At 39.3% G+C, this 19,133-nt stretch overlaps 2 protein-coding genes across 3 annotated transcripts in view; one reads left to right on the top strand and one right to left on the bottom strand.

Moving 5' to 3' along the window:
• Window positions 1-207: 207 nt before the first annotated feature.
• On the bottom strand, window positions 208-19,030 carry hao2 (hydroxyacid oxidase 2 (long chain)). Of its 2 annotated transcripts, XM_033617227.2 has the most exons (9): window positions 18,989-19,030; window positions 16,208-16,266; window positions 10,460-10,612; window positions 6,845-6,996; window positions 6,287-6,570; window positions 5,776-5,994; window positions 2,400-2,558; window positions 741-810; window positions 208-647 (listed from the first exon to the last, which is right to left on the bottom strand). In XM_033617227.2, the coding sequence occupies exons 2-9, from the start codon at window positions 16,222-16,224 to the stop codon at window positions 592-594; spliced, it is 1,110 nt and encodes a 369-aa protein (XP_033473118.1). In that variant the 5' UTR covers window positions 16,225-16,266; window positions 18,989-19,030; the 3' UTR covers window positions 208-591. The 2 variants fall into 2 exon arrangements, with proteins under 2 accessions (XP_033473118.1, XP_033473117.1); XM_033617226.2 differs by lacking the exons at window positions 16,208-16,266; window positions 18,989-19,030 and adding an exon at window positions 13,777-13,926.
• The window catches only part of wars2 (tryptophanyl tRNA synthetase 2, mitochondrial), a 109,288-nt gene continuing 104,190 nt past the window's right edge, over window positions 14,036-19,133 (top strand). Inside the window, exon 1 of the mRNA XM_033617225.2 lies at window positions 14,036-14,283. The gene's annotated coding sequence lies outside the window, so the exon portion shown is untranslated. The remainder of the gene's footprint in view (window positions 14,284-19,133) is intronic.

Raw genomic sequence — 19,133 nt, 5'->3', positions numbered from 1 at the left:
ATCTCTACAGCTGATATCTCCAACACTCAGCAACTCACACTGAATCAATCTAGACTGATAAATAGAACTACTGGTAAAATGAAAAATATGCATTTTTGATTTTGGGGTGAAGTGTCCCTTTAAGAGTAAAAATGAGAAACAAAAACAAAACACAGACCTCTGTTATTATCTGCTTAAAATAGATCCATAAAAGAGCGACATATCTTCGTCACCTCAGCAGGCGTTTTTATTCAATCACAATCATCGTCTGCATCTCAAACCATAGTGTGTGTCATCATCAGTTCGCCTGGGCACCAGGCCAAACTGGGAGCTCATGTGCCCTCCAATCCAAAAGCTAAAAAAACACCTTCATTATTCACTTGCTAAATCTGTCGCCGACCCTCATCCTCCCCAAGACACCGGGTCACTCGTACACTCTTGTATGTGGCTGTTTTGCATGTTTCCTGACATGATAAAGTCATGAGCTCTGAGGTGAACATCTCTCAGTTTCTTTGTCGTGATGAAGTCTCAGGCTCTTGCTCAACACTGTTGGTTTGGTTTGGTCCTGTTCAGTGGGTGTTGTGATCCTCAGTGCTGCCCTCTGCTGGTCTGTTACAGTTTAGAGAACTGGATAAGGTTCCTGTTGATTTCGGCCACGTTCCTGCAACCTGGGTCAGATAAATACAATCATTCTTTCTTTGCTGTATTTGTTATGGCACATAATATATTTTGTTTTAGTGTCATGACCTCACATGTCTTACCTGATAAAGCCATGGACAGGCGGAACTCATCGTTTAGGATTTGCAGCACTTCCCTCACTCCTTCCTCACCCTGACAAACAGACAAAAGACAAAAGACAATCTGTTATCTTGTAATCTACCTGTAAAATCAACATTGGTAAATGTTATCTTGAGTTTTAAAAACCAAGGCTGCCCCTCGAAAGTCAGAGATTCGAATCGCCAGTCGGAAACCCCTCAGTCGATTGGGATTGCTTCAAGTCAAGCAGTCAGTTTTTTTTTTTTTCTTTTTGGCTAGTCAGTGTGCTGTGCAGTGTTCTTCTGGGGATGTTTTGGTCCCCAGTTTTTGCTGTGGAGTGATTGCTGTTGACTTTCAGGCTACTCTTTGGTACAAGCACCTGCGGATGTGATGCAGCAGCACAGAGTAGGAGAAACTTTCCACATAAGGTAACATTATCTCCTCTGTTCTCCTTACAAGTGGTGAATTTTACAGCTCACAGTCTCTGGCTTCTGTTTGATATCTAGTGTCTGCAATAAATGTTGTTGCACATATCCGATCTGCTGTTAGCGTTGTTAGCTCATATATTACATGAATGCCGCTGTCACACTGAACGTCTCACTGAGCCCCATTCAAACTGTAAAACTTTACCCGGAAGAAAAAATAACAGAATCGTCGACTGTGTCCAGCCCTATTAAAAGCTTTAATTTCATTTGTCATTCATTTACTTTTTTACTGCCACAGACAAATAAAGACAAAAGATACTGTGCATCAAGATTTCATTGAGTTCAAACAGCATAGCAGCGCTACAAGTTACAAACCATAATTTAGTCTGACATAGCAAGACCTATCTCCACAGAGAAAGGTCTGAAAGCACACATTATTATTCTGCTATTAAGAAAAAATGCTCTGGCTTGTTTGTGTTTGCAGTGGCGCTGCTCTTTCAAAATATTGTCTGGGGGGAACTTGTTTTGATGGAACATTTGCACGTGGGGAGACAGTCATTTAAAAGGCTATTTCTCTGCAAAATAAAATGCCACAAAAAAACAGTAACAGACATATGTCGACTGTGTAACTCACTTTTAGTGACAAAAAAGACAAATGTTAATTGATAACTGAAGCCCAAGAAATGAAGCTTGACTGTACTTTAGCTCTGGAGGAGCTCACTGGAGCTGTCAAAACCACAGATGATTTGCCGGCTCTATGTGACTCTTGCAGAACATTATTACGATGATATCACAGAAGCTCGTGTGAAGTGGAACAGATCGGTGCATAAGTGAAGTCACTGTTAGTGGCACATGCTGAGAGTCCTGTGAGATGGAGTCTGATCTTTTCTGAGGTGCAATCACAAGTTATTTTATTTGTTGTAGTTCCTTATTGCAAGATCCAAATCCATTTTTCAGTGTAGGTTGTTAGCTTAACTTAACTGTTTGATTTAATAGTTTGCTGTAAAATCCTTACACCAAGACCTTCGCTCCAATACTGTCAATAGCTTTCAGGGATAAACTTAAGCTATCAAGGACAGTGGCTTAGTATGTGGAGCCGGTACCAAAAGATGTCAAGAGAGCCAGATAGTTGTCAGTAATATTTCAACGGAAAAAAAAACATTGGTGGTTATAATCAGTCTCAAAACATGCATACATACACTAACAGTATCACACACTGCTCAGTGCTGCTGTTTGTACCTTGTATGCAAGGCCCCACACTGCTGGACGGCCAATGAAGACACACTTGGCTCCCAAGGCCAGCGCTTTCAATACGTCACTTCCTGTCCTGATGCCTCCGTCCAGATAGACCTCGATCCTGCCCTGCACCGTGTCCACGATCTCCGACAGTGCGTCAATCTATCAGCAGCAGAGGTGATGATGGAACAAGGTCAGCATACTTTATAGCAGCAGTGCACAAGCTGGTGAGTGTACATGTGTTTCCAACTTTTATACTACACTTCACACTTCAGGTTGGACCTTGTATATTACCACAGGAGACATTTCACTCTTATTTTGAGATAGGATTGTCTATTATTAACAAACAACCTGTTGAGTTTTCAATGTTTAATTGTGATTACCTCAAAACCATAACAAGCTCATACTATCTATAACTTTGATTCAGCACTCTCAAATACCAGGGTAACCTCTGCATTTTTCATCGTGGACTCTGTTTTGCCATGTTTCTGTGTTTAAGTGACTAATGGAGGCAAGATTTTTTTAAATTGGTGCAGTATTCAGCGACAGTGCTAATGTAAGATTGTAAACGTAATGTTAACACTTATGGCATTTGGCATCTTCAGTTTATGCCCACTTAATGTCCTTGTTTTTGTCACTGACAGGCTCAGATTGTTATTTTAAGTGTCTAACAAGTTTACGGAAAGGATCCTTGCAGAGACAGACCCGTTTTGTTAAGAGTAAGATCTTTTTGCTTAACCAGAAACAGCCTCAAAATCGCCATCGCCAAACACACCAGACTCCATTTAAATAAACAGTAATTTTATTACTCTAAAATGCGTTACATTCAAAGATGTCAGAGACGAATTAAAACTCACAAAAGCTTTTCTGCTTCATCTTTTCACTGTTCAATAATCACCAACTCTAGTTTGGCTGAAACACATCCTTAACTTTTCCAATTAGATGTGAAAATACACCGGCTCTATACACACTAAAATTACAGTTTATTTGAATGCAGTCTGGTTGGTTTGATGATGCAGATTTCATGGCTGTTTCTGGTTAAACAAAAAGGATCTTACTCTTTAACAAAAAGGCCTATCTCTGTAGGGATCCTTTCCATTATGTTGTAAGACACTTATTAAATACAACCTGAGTCAGTGGCAAAAACAAGCACTTTTAGAGGGCATAAGTTGATGTTGCCAAATGCCCTGAGTGTTTATATTGCACCCTATTTTGCCCCTGCCAGCTGCAGCACTCTCAGTCAATACTGTCCCAATTCCAAAAATCGTTGTCTCCATTAGTCACTGAGACACACAAAAACATAGGAAAATAGGGTCCATGTTGAAACACATCAAAGCTACCCTTTAAAGGCTTCAAGACCTAGCCATAAAGACTGGAAAAAGCAAGCCTGGCTAAGTCCAAAGTTGACAAAATCTGCCTATGAGCACCCCTAAAGATCACTGTAAAAATAACTACTTCTCTCATAAAAGGGTTTTGTACCAGACTATTTCACTCAGCAAAGTGACTCCCTGGAAACTCAACATGACAACAAGGCCTCAGGAAAAATGTAAAACCCACAACTTGTTGTTTCACTACTACTACCACAAGTAAAGCTACACCACTACTGCCACTACTGCTGTGACTGCTCACTTCTGTATTACTACTTCTCATTCTAATAATACATCTTCTAGCATTACCACTACTGTCACGGCTTCTGTAACTGGGCTGTGTCACTGCTGTGGCTAACTGACATGGGTATACCCTCACATCCTCTTTAAAGCCCCTACAAGGAACTTTCATTTTGAGTTGACCCTGTGGACAAAAGCGGTAGTGTTTTGCCGGAATGAAGCCTTTTTTTATCCCATGAGCTCTAGCGCGTATTGTCGTAAAGACGCTTACCTGGCTCGCGCATGTGTTTGTTTTGGGGATGAATGAAACAACAAGACGGGAAGACTTTGCCCCCGCTCCTATCGGGGATCCCAGCTCACCTCTGCCGCGCCCCAGCTCCACCTCTCTGGCGTAAGCACCACTGCCACCGGGGTAAACGCAGCGGTCGGCTGGTAAGGCTGAAAGCCTGTTTGGCGAGCACTTCCACAGCTTCCTGGACTGAGTATGAGCGGTGCCTCGCCTCTTTATTTCTCGGCACTCGCTGGACCCTGTCGATGCCTGGCTGGTACCTGTCGTCGGCCCGGATGAGGTGTTCCAGCCATGTGGCCCCTGCTCTCCTCGTCCCTGCTGGCGCGAGGTGAATCTGCGCTACCTGCGGCCTCTGTGTGTGGTTCCCTGGACAGCTAACACTGTGGACCCGCCGGCTCCTGCCAGGATTGGGCTGGTAAATGCTAGATCGCTAGCGAACAAAACGTTTATCCTGAAGGATTTCCTGACTTCCGGAGGATTGGATTTTCTCTGTGTGACTGAGACGTGGCTGACTGTTGGTGAGTCCAGTGCTTTCACAGAACTTTTACCCGATGATTGCTGCTATTTTAACTCCCCGCGGACGTCGGGTCGAGGAGGAGGAATAGCGACTATTTATGAGAGTCACTATAAATGTAAGCAGCTAGGTAAGATGATGTGTGCCGTCTGAGTGCTGTAAATCATTTCGTCCTGGAAGCAACCTGGGGTGGACCCGGAGACAGTTTCCTAAAGGTATGGATATACACTATGTTGAAATAGCTTCTCTTCACACCGATGGTCTCATTTGCTGTTGTAGGTCACGCACAGACATTAGCAGAAACAAGAGACTTTTGCATATCCAGTTAAAAGTTCCTTGTAGCGGCTTTAAGCATAGTAACTAAAAACAGCTTTATCTTCAGAATAACTTTAAGGGGACCTATGCCCATTCTCAAAATTCATATGCTATTCCCATGGTCTAAGATAGTCCAAAAATATTGGTAAACAAAAACAACTCTCGCCTAAATCCAAACCAGAGAATGCTTAAACTTAAATTTGTGATGTCATAGGGTATAAAGTCTGGAGCTGCTCCATAGACAGTGAAATGGGAAAGATGTTCTAGATCAGTGGTTCCCAACTGATCCAGCCACGGGGTCCAGATTTCTCCTTAGTCATTAGTTCAAGGTCCGCACGGTTTAATATATTCAGCGTCATACTTGCATTTGGCCAAGAGCTGTCCGTTAGTAAAGATCATTAGTGTTTAAAAAGACGACAAACATTGTGTGGGTCCACAAAATCAGGCTCCCATCCATTCTCTATAAAGCAGCTCCAGACTTTATACCCTATGACGTCACAAGTTCGAGACTTACGTCTCTTGTTTCTGGCTTTGACAGTAAGTATCTCATGTTCACAAACACTGATTTAACTTTCCAAGGCCATGGAAACAACATATTGGTATTCTTAATTTAGGTGGAGTTTCGCTTTAAAAAGCAACATGGTCAGTAAGTACCGAAGCTGGGCCTCCGTCCAGCTGTCTCCCCCCATGGTTTGACACAATGATGCCCTGGACACCATGTTCCACGGCCAATTCAGCGTCCTCCTTGGTCAGGATTCCCTTGATGATAATAGGCAGGCGGGTGATGGACTGCAGCCAGTACACGTCCTTCCAGCTGATGGAGGGGTCCAAGGTGTTGGCCGGGATCCCATACTCCTCTGGAGCTGCAGTCTCCTGTTCGTTGTGCATGTGGTAGAAAGCACAACGGTCAGACATGTTACAAATGGACTCTAAACTACTACTGCTTCAAGTTTTACTGATGATGCTGCAACTATTGTCATGGGGCGTCTTTGACACTGTTGGTACATGGAGTTTGGATGTTTCGTATGCATGACTTTTAGCAATATTTCATGGGTCACACATATACATTATATTTCACTCAATATTCTCAATATACTCAATACTTCTGCTATGTCTTTACAGTTTCTAAAAATATCTTGAACATGCTGAAACTAAAGGTATTTACCTGAAACACTCCATCAAAGTTCTTGACCTTGAGGTGTGGTGGCAGCTTGAACTGGTTGCGGATGTCGTTGCGCCGTTTTCCAGTGTAAGGGACATCAACGGTGAGGACCAGGGCTTTGTAGCCGAGGCCCTCTACGCGGTGCACAATCTGTTCAGACAGCTTCCGGTCCCGGTACACGTACAGCTGGAACCAGCGGTAGCCGTTTGGTGCTGCTGCCACAATCTCCTCCACTGAGCAGGTGGAGTAAGTGCTGGTGATGTAGCAGGTGTTGAGTGCCTCCGTGGCTGTAAGGCAAAAGTGGAAAGTGAATTAGTGTGGTCAGTGAAGATCAAATTTACATGTGGATTTGAGGAGTTCAGTCCAAGACCAACAAGACCAGTAGAGTATCTTCCTTACAGCACAAGATCATTGCAGCCTCATGCTCCCATCTAGTGTTGATCTGTACTAACATTGTTACAAGATGAAAACCTTGTCCCTCCAAAGCACAAATTTGTCATGAACTTTGAGACACAGGCCTCACAATCTCTTCTGATAAAGGTTTTATGAGACAGTCCTTACCCCGAGCTGTGGCCACCTCTCCCTCATGCCAGGCCAGGCAGTGAAAGGCAGTTGGTGCAATGCCAACTGGAAAGCTGATTTCTGTCCCCTGCACTGTGGTCCGCGTGTCGCTCACCGACACGTCACGCAGGATCCGAGGCCTCAGACGGATCCTGAGTGTGAGGCACAGATGAACATGTAAGCAAAACACCCACTGTAACAGGGGTCACTCAGATAAATCTGTCCAGTCACAACTAATGAAAGGCAACGTGAGAAGGCATGTTATGACCAACTAAAGAAGTAGAGGAGGTAGGACTTCTTGTGTTTTATTTGAATAAACTGAGAAGCTGTTTATAGATGTATGTTTTCGCCCAATCCAGCAAATTAAATACCTGAAAAGCAAAGTGCGTTTTCACATTGGAACCACAGGAAATACAGAAATGCTCAGTGATTTGAAACACTACAAAATCTACAACTCTCATCCTCTGGATTGACAGTTTGAACCCCAGGGTGGGGGAGCCCTTCTGTGCAGAGTTTGCATGTTCTCCCCATGTCAATGTGGGTTTTCCTCCAGGTACTCCAGCTTCCTCCCACAGTCCAAAGACATGCGGGTTAATTGGTGACTCTAAATTGTCCGTAGGTGTGTATGTGCTCGTGATTGCCGTCTGTCTCCATGTGTCAGCCCTGTGATAGTCTGGTGACCTGTCCAGGGTGTACCCCACCTCTCGCCCAGTGTCCACGGCCCCCAAAAGGATAAGCAATTATGGAAAATGAATGAATAAATGAATGCTAGAAAATGGTTACGAAGGCAAATTTTTTCAGAGTTGTCTGTTATAACCCTACCCAAAACTTTTATCCAACATTTTACCACTTCAAAATGTATAACTGTAAAATTTTTAAGTTTTTTTTTCATCTTCATTTTCCTCATTCAGAGATCTAACCATGGAGCCAAACCACCCTGTTTTGTAAGCACTGCAAAATCTTAAAGTCCAGTTCTGTCAAATGAAGCCATTATTCTGAGAGAAATCCTTCTTGAGATGACAACATGCTGTGTTTGCTGGACAAGTCATATTTCTTCGAATAAGTGGAGACAGAACACTCTGGGTTTTCCAAAAGCTATGACTTAAGATCATCTTTCCAAGAAACAGCCCAACCTTTATTCCTTCGGGGGGGAAATTTTCTAACCCGACCCAAATGTACAAGCAAACAAATCCTTAGTTACAGGCTTTATGTAGGTAGCAAAAACATGTATGTACAGACCCCTTACAGCGAGGAGAAACAGTCCATCAGTCTGTATGGAGACATTAGGAAAGCTGAGAGGAATGCATGAAGAGACACATGAAGGAAAAGTTCTGACAAGATAAAACAAATCATGACCTTGTGTCTTTGTCTCTCTGGTAATGCAACTTTCAAAACAGTTTCTTCTTCACTACAGGGGGGCTGGAGTTGGAAGAACAGTGCAGCATCAGTGAAACATAACTGCCTGTTTGTGGTTATAAGGAATCACAACCACACATACTGTACACAGAAATCAGTTAAAGAAAACCAAAGTCCACAAAAGCTTCAGTTTATGGTGTTTTTAGAGGCTGTGCCCTCATATGATCTTCAGTTTTAGTATTAAAGAAGACATTGTGCTTGTTTTCAGGTTCATACTTGTATTTAAGGTTTCCTCTATGACATGTTTACATGCTTTAATGGTCAAAACACTTTATTTTCCTCATACTGTCTCTGCTGGAACACCTGGATTCAACATCGGTCTGAATAGTTCAGTTTAAGTGGCTGTCTCCTTGAGCCCGGTCTGCTGTAAATAGTCAGTGTTTACAGGTGTTCCGTATCTCAGCGTCTCTGCACCTTCATTGCAGCTAAGAAGTGACTGTAACAGATAATAGCGGCACTTTCTTTCAGAAAAATCACCAATAACAGCTTTTTCACGCAACCGGACATGTTTCAGCAGGAATATGATCCGAAATCGGGGAGAAATTTAGAACATTGGCAAAGATTACGTTTCCCCGATGTTAGCATGTAGCTACATGTACATTAGCAGTGTACTTGCAGTTGGGGAATGACTGTAACAGTGAATAGCTGCACTTTTTACCTTGAAAAATCACCAATAAAAGCCTCTAAACATAACCACATGTATTCCAACAGAAATATGATACGAAATCAAGGAGAAATTTTCAACACTGGCAACCAAGTTTACATTATGTTAGCATGTAGCTATATGTGCCTTAGCAGTGTACTGGCCACTGGGGAATGACTATAATGGTGAATAGTGACACTTTCTACCTTATAAAATCACCAAGAAAAGCTTTTAAACATAACTCCAGGTGTGGTGCGAGGTGAGGTGCAGGAATATGATTCAAAATCGGGGAGAAGTTTACTACATCATCAGCAAAAGATTACATGTTTCCTGGATGTTAGCATGTAGCTACATGTACATTAACAGGGTACTGGCCATTGGGAAATGAGTGCAACAGTAAATAGCGGCACTTTCTACCTTGAAAAATCACTAATAAAAGCTTCTAAACATAACCAGACGTGTTCCAGTAGGAATAGGATCCGAAATCAAAGATATATTTACAACATCACCGGCAAAGATTAGATTTCCCCTGATGTTAGCATGTAGCTACATGTACAATAGCAGTGTATTTGTAGCTGTGGAATGACTGTAATGGTGAATAGTGCCACTTTCTACCTTGAAGCACATTGAGTTTACGCTTGTCGTATGAAATGTGCTATAAAGTTGACTTGACTTGAAAAATCACTAATAAATGCTTCTAAACATAACCAGACGTGTTCCTGTAGGAATATGATCCAAAATCAGGGACACATCGGCAACCAAGTTTACATGTTTCCCTGATGTTAGCATGTAGCTACATGTACATTGGCAGTGTACTGGCCTTGGGGAATGACTGTAACGGTGAATAGTGGCAATTTTGAAAACATAACCAAACATGTTCCAGCAGGAATATGATCTGAAATTGAGGAGAAATTTTCAACACTGGCAACCAACATGTTTCCCTGACGTTAACATGTAGCTGCATGTAGCTGCATGTAGCAGCGAAGGCTACGTTATGTAAACACTTGCTGTGGTGTGTCTGGAGCAGATGACCATATAAAGAAATCCTGCACAGTGTGACATCATAATGTAGCTAGAGTAGAAAAAACTGTTGGAAATTGAGTGTTAAGAACGATAGAAAACCTGAGGTTATTGCTCATAGTGATAACTTCTATGTTCAACTTACTTTAGCCATATGAGCATTCTTCACTGTAACACTATATATGAGACAAAAAAAGAAAAGCATAATATGTCCCCTTTAAAAACTACTCAAACACAAACTGTGTCAGCCCTCAGTGGTGATTTTTTAATATTATTCAGCACATTTATACAGCAAATTGAGTTTAGGTTTGTTTATAATGTTCATGTTGCCACACATGTTCAATGATTGTAGTCTGTAGTTATAAATGTCATGAAAAATAACGTTTACTCTCCTGTTTGTAGATAAAGACTGTCATGTTTGGTGCAGTTAAAATGTCAAAGAGTGTCTTTAAATATAAAAACAATATTAAGATGGTTAAAATGTATGTTTGTGATGACCTTGAACGTCTGGGCAAACTTTATTTTCCTCGCTGTACCTTTTGTAAGCCAGTAGATTGTCGTCCCTGGTGCAGCATTCGTCCGCTCCAGCTGCATAATAATCCCAGGTGGCCTTTGAGAGATGCTCCTTTGCATATTCCTCAAAGTCTGTCAGGCATACCATAGCCATCTCTGCACAGCGACCTCCCTCTCTGTGGGGAAACAGATAGCATCTGTTTTCATTTTGATGCCAACTGATAACAGCATAAAATGTGCAGAACAGGAAAGAGATAACAAACTATCAACACATAATTCTTTCACTGTAAGTAATTTCACCATGTGCAGTGCACAGACCATATGGATAAAAGTTGACAAAATATAGATATTTTGCATTCAAAATCTCTCTCTGTAGTCACTGATGAAAACTGCTGGCTTTGTTAAGCATAACAAGTTATCTTTTCCCAGTCACTGCTCATATTTTTATTCATCCAGCCATCTGGAAACTGGATTTGTTGCTTTGCATGTGAGACAAACAGCTACAGGCTCCGACAGCCAAACAGACACATCCGAGTTCAAAAGGAAAAACTACTCTAAATGCAACAACTTTCAGCTTCAAGACTTACCACAAATAAACGATCTGTCACAAACAAAATCCCCCACTCTCACATGACACAAGCCTCCATGAAGGACTGAAGTTGCAACATCACCGCTCAAACTGAAACTGCCCCTCGTATCAGCAAATGCAGTGCAATCATGGCGTCAACAACTCACCAGTCAAGCTTCCACACTTTGACATCTGAGCAAGTAAAATGAACGTTTCAGATTTTCTGTTTTAGTTTTTTTTTAGCAGATATAAATCCTTGTGTCCACAGTGTTGCTTTTGTGTCAGTCAGAATCAAACTTTCATAGAGCCGCTATGAAAGCCAATGACAGTGTATGTGACCTGAGTGTGACCCTTGCTCTTATTGTGTTTACACAAGCTGGAAATGTGCTGATGGTGACTCCAACTATAGTGAGGACAAGAGGCGTCTGACACAGTTGTCTGTGGTCCAGATGGTACATACAGTACTACATATGGGCATACACTTTAACATGCTGTGTACAGGGGCCTACATGCTAACACGTATGCACACGGGACACTGGTGTGATGACTCTTCTTCAGTAACCTCCAGTTTAAAATATTCAGTTTTTATAAGCTGTTAGAAAACTAGACTACACATACGTGGAAGACATATTCAGATCCCTAAAATAAACAGTGAAATAATGCAATGAAAAAATTCTTCATTGCAAATAAAAGAATATGAATGCATCATATTTTATATGCAGATTTGTATAAGTACATGTAAATTCATGGCTACATCTGTACTACATAAATATTTGGAGTCCAAAGTTATGTGATAGGCAGTGAAGTACAGTAGAAGTATAGGTTAGCATAAAATGGAAATTTACTAAAGTACAATACTTAAGTAAATTTACTTAATATACTATCCACAACTGATGCACATAGGTGCCCATGTTTGTTGAGGAAATATGGGGACCTGGGGTGCAGCTTACATTTTCCAATTTAAAGTAGCTTTAAAAACAATTCAGGTAGTTAACACTAAATTAAAAAAAAACCAAAACAATTTTTTCCACAGCTTTTGCCCTCCAAGTAAGTTAGTGGGAACTAACAGTTTTTTAATTAATTTAAAATAGATGAAAATATAATTATTATTACAAACATTATAGAAAAGTTGAATTAACATGGAAAACATTGAAGATAATTAGTGTCAGACACAGACACAAAATGACCCAAAAAGGACACAAAATCACCACAGAGAGACATACGATGACCAAAAAGGATACCGAATAACCAGAAAGAGACTAAAACGACCATTAAAGACACAAAATCATGTCAGAGATGCACAATAACAAAAAAGACACAAAATTATCACAATGCAAAAAAACCCCAAAAGACTCAAAATCACCAGAAATGTAAAATGAACAAAAAAGATACTAAATTACAACAAATAGACACAAAACAACCAGAAAAAACACACAATCACTACAAAGAAACACAAAATGACCAAAAAGACAAAATGACTTCAAAGACACACAACCCAACTCCAAAGATATGGAAAACTACAACAACAACAACAAGCAAAACCACCACAAAGTCTGTGTGTCTTGTTCCTATGTAGAAAGAAAGGTGGGGCCTTCTGCATGTCGGTCCCCAGGGGCCAGTTGTCTCATAATCTGCCCATGATGGTAGGCGTCTACTCGAAAGCATGTTAAACTAGACTCGGGGTCGGCAAGCCTTACTATTAAAAGTGCCATTTTTAACAAAAGTCTTGAGTCTTGTAATGAAGGTAACACAGCCTATTAATTCTAAAATAGCCTATCAACATTACTGATAGCTATAAATGAGCTTTCATTGATATGTTTTACCACAAGGTGGCTACTCTGCTTGGAGCTATTTATTATTATTTGATACTCTCACTTTCCAACATTTAAAGCAAACAAATCTGTCCACACAGAGTTAAATTCACCTTTTTACTCTGACACTTTTACTTTTTTGGATTTGGAAGGCATACTTAGTCTAGCAAGAGAGACTCAAAACTAGCCACCGCCATGCCTCCAAAATTTAGAAGAAAAGGCGTAAGATGTTTTACGTACATTTTAGTTGACAAATGACAAAAGACTTTTTTTTAAACATTTAATTTGGTATATACGCTACACATTTTTGCAACCGAATTAAAGAATTTATTTCGGCTTAAAACACTGTTACATTAAAGGTAAAATGTAAAAACAAACAAACAAACAAAAGAAGACAAGAAAATTTATTAATTAATAGGACGGGACCACTGATAGATGGGGGGGCACATTTTGATGTAACACCTGCCACAGGTAACGGTTTTCTCAATCGGCTGATTTAAGCTAACGTTAGCTGTTAGGCTAACCACCGAGGCGGGATGCTCCACATTAACAGAAGGGGAACATATTGGTTTTCTCAATCGGTTGATTTAAGCTAACGCTAACTCTTAGGCTAACCACCGAGGCGGGGCGCTACACATTAACAGGAGGGGGAACATATTTTGATGCTACACCTGCTACAAGTAACCGGCTGAATCAAGCTAACGTTAGCTGTTAGGCTAACCACCGAACCGGAGCGCTACTGATTGACAGGGAACACATATTGATGCGAGACCTGCAGGTGACCGTTCTTTTCAAACGGCTGACTCAAGCTAACGTTAGCTGTCATATCCTCACAGTCTGAAGACACAACGAGGCTGTCAACAACTACCAAAGCAAATTTTAAATTGTCAGAAGTTGCCTCAATAATAAACGTTAGCTACATATTTATTTAAGAAAGTGAAGAGGAGCCCGTAAAACTTACCCGGACTGATCTTTTTTGAATCCACTTATCAGGCTGAACAGATCTGCCATATTGAGCAGCTGCTGGTGGCTTCAGGTGAGACACATTTACTGCAGCACCCTGTTAGTCACTTTGTTAGTGTTAGTGTCCTTTTTATGGTGTTGAAATACTTAATCAGTCACATATTTAAGCTAGCTAGCTAACCATTCACAGAGGATACAGGCAACCTGCATTTTTAATATTAGTCACTCCCTCAATTTCACCACCTGTTAACGCCTGTGTTCAACTTATAATATGTCAAAAATACAACCTCACAAATTAAATTTAACGTTAAAGTCAGCCTGTGGCCCAAATCGACTCTATGTATACTTTACAGCATAACTACGTTATGTTACTATTCATTTTAACATTATTGTGTTCTGACAGAGGAGGAAATTAATTCAATGTCACTGTTTTGTACCAGCAGGACTTCAGGACCTGTGACTTTGGAAAGCTACTGCCAGCAATGAGTGGGGGAAATAATAAATAGTAAGTAAAATGTTTGCCTTGTTTCCTGAGATGTTCTTGGGACTGTCTTGTCTTATCACACTAATGTTACATTAGTTTTAAGAGAGAGCAGCTCCTCATGAGCAACAGTGTCCATTCACAGTTCACTGAACAATCACGTAAGCATGCATGAAAATTTTCTTAGTCTGAACATACCGAGAACTCAGTGAGGATCTGAAAGACAAATATTATCATATCATAACACATGGTGGAGGCTAGATCTGTATCAAGTCACAATGAACTGAATATGCTACATGGACACTGAGCTCTTTTATTACAATGGAAAAAAAATTCTACAAATACTGTTTAGAGGTAATAAATAGTGACTTTTGAGAAACATCTCCTCAGTGAAGAACACATTCTTTTAATAATAATAATAATAATAATAATAATTTATGTAATTCATCAGTCATAAAAGCAAGATATTTACTGGTTCAAGCTTCTTAAATGTGAGGATTTTCTGGATTTCTCTGCCTGATTGCGTCAGTGTAAATTCACTATGCTGGACTTGTTAATTTATTATGGAAACAATCATTAATTGGTGATGAAAGTGATCATTAGACTATTCAGAGGTGTTGGGCTCAGGCATGATGACTTACAAGTGAAGGTATAGCACCGTTCCTATGTCTACTCAAATGCCTACCCTAAAATCTAAAAAAAGCTGGAGGGTTTGGGTGTTAAACTCTGCAGAGGATTTCCTGAGGAAGCACCTTATTCTTGCTGAATGCATGAGTGACTATAAAAACAACAAACACTGCAACAGGCCCCAGAAACAGCTGCTTCACAACATGAAGAGACAGTACAGGTGCAAACCTCTTCAGTCATTCGTGTTGTGTGTGTAGTTTGCTGTGTTTCATAAACTGAAGTGTGAAACCTGAGTTTGTTGAAGATTTACATGTCACACTTTGCCATAAACCTGATGTCTATATAACTGATTATTTTTTTAAATTTATGGTTTGATTTTAAAGTCATTTAGTTCAGTTTACAAAAATATAATCTCTATTTACTACTAGGCCTACAAAGAAAGAAAAAAATAATCTCTCCATTACTTAAGCAAAACTGTCACAGCCAATTTTTACCACTCATCGCTAAACTGACTGAATGATAAATACCTTTTTTAGTTAATAATAATTGATTAACCAAAGAAAAAAAGCTACGGAATTAAATAGTAATCAAAATCTGGAACATTTTGTTAAATGGAAAAAACGTTCTTTGAGTCTACAAGCATTTTCAGCAGTCCAATTTGCACTGACTGAAAGAAATTATTTGGTCTATGTTGTCACATTTACGTATTTCAGTTTGTCTACATATAACATTTCTATCCAGTTGAGTTGAATAATTCTAATTGAAAACTGCCATTAAAAAACAACCACGTATGTCCTACTACTATAGTACATAAATAGCTCATAGAATTAACCTAATGTACTTAAATAAAGTTCATATAATTATTCCTAATTAATTGTGTGATTAATAATAAATGGTGTGTATTTCAAATATGTTGACAAACATCATCATATTTGAAATACACACACTTTATTAAAACTAATTACATAGTTTTAAGAGTTTTTTTCAATCATACATACAACTTATGTTAACAGTTATGATTAAGATTAGCAGTGCTTTAGGGCACAGCTAATGGGGATCCTAAGAAATAAACAATACACATAAACTTGAAAATGAAAATAAAAATAAATTAGGTAAATTCTATGAGCTAAAGTTGCATATTCTCATAGCCCATTTTATTTGATTTAATTACATAAATGTTGATGTAATATGATGGAAATTTTCATACATAATTGAAAAGCGTAAACCTCACAAAACAGACCAAATAATCTTTTTGAGTGTGTGACCAGGCAGCGAAGAGACGATGGATTTTGTTGTGTTTACCTCTGTAAAGTTTACTCACCGGTTACAAATGTTCATTCTCTCTTAGCAGAACTTCTTCTTTCCTGTCAAACTCATAACCTGTGAACAGTCCACAACCAGAACAGAAAGCACAGGGTTACTGCTACTGACAACACTCATACTACTAATGATACTACTACTGATATTACCCTGACGACTACTACTACCACTCTTACTTCTACTTATCCTGACACGACTACACCACTCCTATGCCATAAAATAGTGATAATAATACTACATACAATTGCAGTACTGCTATAGCTGTTGATGGCACTACAACCTCAATTACTGATTTTGGTTTTGACACTACTTCCATGTATAATTATATGGATACCATTAGAAACTACTGCTATTACTGTGCCTACTACAGCGAGTATTAATACTCTGTGGTGGATGAATTAACTGTACAGATATCTTACCAGAAAAAGATTTTGGTAAAAGTTAAAGTCACCTATTAGGATATTACTTGAGTATAAGTCCCAAACTATCTGATATTTACTGTACTTAGGCATCAATAGTAACTTTATCCAATTAATGTACTTAAGCATTGAAAGTAAAAGCACAAGAAAATGATATTTCTCCATAACATGTTCACCACTTTAAAAATAGAGCCTGCATTACACTTGAAGAAAAACAAGATCTTTTTTAAAAGAACAAAATCCAGTTTTTCCCTCCCTCCCATATCCTCATTCGTCTGTGTCCATCCCTTCCTTCCTCCTGGCTTTCTCCCTTCCTTCCCTGTGTTGTAGTAAGTAACTAAGATGCTTATGGAAAATGTAGTGGTGTAAAAGTTAAAATTTTATTTAGGAAATGTTGTCAAGTAAGATAGAAAGTTGGCAGAAATATAAAAACTCAAGTAAACTACAGATACTGCCATAAAATACGTAAGTGCAGTGAAAAGTATACACAGTATACTGTCACTTCTAATACTACTACTTCTGGTTCGTGAATATTAAAATCACCGGCACTGCTTGTATAATTTCTACTGGTATTACTACCTGGCAAACACATGTATGTGTGAGGTTGTATGTGCATGTCTCTTTGCGTGTATGGTATGAAGTATATAGATACGTACGTGTGCATGTAACTATAATTTCTAATACTAGTGTCACAGCTACAACAGCTACTGCTAGTGACAGTCACACAGTGAAGAAAGACAGAGCCAGTCGTAGCTTGTACTTCATAAATTATCTCTGTTTTCAAATTATACCTGGACAAGAGCTATTATATTTTTTGTTTTTCATTAGTTTTTTTTATTTTTTTATTTTTTTATTTGCAGTTCAGTTTCGTTTTAGTTAGTTTCCAGTTAAGTTTTTACTGTTTCAGATTTTTTTTAGTTGTAGTTTAGTTTTTACTAGTTTCAGTATTAGTTTTATTTTTTTTTATTTTTTTTTTAATTAATTATTTATATGGGGTACATATGATAGGGACAAAGTTTAAGAAGTTTAGAATAGGCATTACAATACAAAGACAACACTTTGTGAAGGCATGTAGACATCCTAGTCTCAGTAAACATGTGCACTAATCTCTCTTCATGCTTGTTGTGTCGGCAAATTTGTCCAAAATGAGACTAAAACGAAAAACATCTTATGTATATTTTATTTTTAGTTTTGTCACTGAACAGTTCAGTTCCAGTTACTTCTAATTTTACTTTCTCAGATGCCTAGTTTTTATTTTTATTCCAGCTGATTAAAATGTTTTTTCACACTTAGTTTTAGTTTCAGTTTAGTTTTATTTAACTATAACAACCTTTACCTGGACATTTCTTTATGTTTCTTTTTATATTGAACTAAAGATCCTTTCATTAGACATAGTACACACAGATGTCGTCATCCTGCACAACCTTCTTAGTATGAACACAGTGTAAGCTCTCAGCAGTGAACACTTGAGGGCAGTGCAATACTGAATGAAAGTCCATTTGTAGAGCTCCATTCAACGTGTAAAGCAGGTAAACACAAGCAGACTTTTATTTAATGTGTGTGTGTGTCAGTGCTGCACTGTACACACTCAGTGTCTCCGTAGAAGAAGGCCCTCTGATGTCACACCTAGTTCTGTAGGACACACAATGTTACACTACACATTGTTCAACACACAAAACCTGTTGCATCCGGGTTTTGTAAGATTAAATCTATTTTAAGTTTTTAACGAAATACTTGGTAACTAAGGCTCATGTGAGTTCTTGAAGTTCATAGTTTGTTATAATTTTTAAAAAGTTAAATATTTGTACCCATGTGTATAATTTAGTGGGTAAGCTTTTTGTTGTTTCCTACTTTAAAATGTAAGATATACTACATGTTTCCTATATTTAGGTGGTGCTGCTGTGTTTTATTAGTGTTCTTACTGGTGTATAATTGTTTATAATTTACTGTAGTTATTTTCCTCCGTGTGGCTGCATGTGTGTGTGATGAATGTGAGCCTCTGTCCTGTGTAGGCTGTGAAAAGTGTCGGTCATTGAGACCCGCTGAATGGCTGCTGAGAGCACATTGTCCAGGTGAATTTCTAGAATACCTGGTGTATTGTATTTAATGAGCAAAGCTAAACAAGGCGAAGATATAACCAGCTTCTGTTATAGATTATTTTGTTTTCTGTCATGCTGGTTGGGAGTGCTGCTCACCACCCAGCGGATAAACACATCCTGACACCTTTTACAACTAGTCTTAATTTATCTGGTGTGAAAACACTGCATGTCTGCATCTAGGTAGACAATTAAAAAGTAGATTCTGATAAAGTACACACAGTATGATTAAATATAGCTACTAGGGTAATAAAATCAGTGTCTTACCTTCACCTGAGCTTCTTGGCAGGCCTACAGTACGTGATGGTTCCCCTCTCATTTGACAGGGTCGTGTCAGAGGGCAGTCCAGCCCTCCGCCCCCCCACTCTACCTCCCCCCTTGCCGACCCCCCATCCCACCCATCCCTCCCCCA

The sequence above is a fragment of the Epinephelus lanceolatus genome, chromosome 14 (genome assembly GCF_041903045.1).
Source record: "Epinephelus lanceolatus isolate andai-2023 chromosome 14, ASM4190304v1, whole genome shotgun sequence".
In the NCBI taxonomy this organism is placed as follows: Eukaryota; Metazoa; Chordata; class Actinopteri; order Perciformes; family Serranidae; genus Epinephelus; species Epinephelus lanceolatus.
Note: the sequence above shows the minus strand (reverse complement) of the source record. Positions and strands in the feature narration are given on the sequence as shown.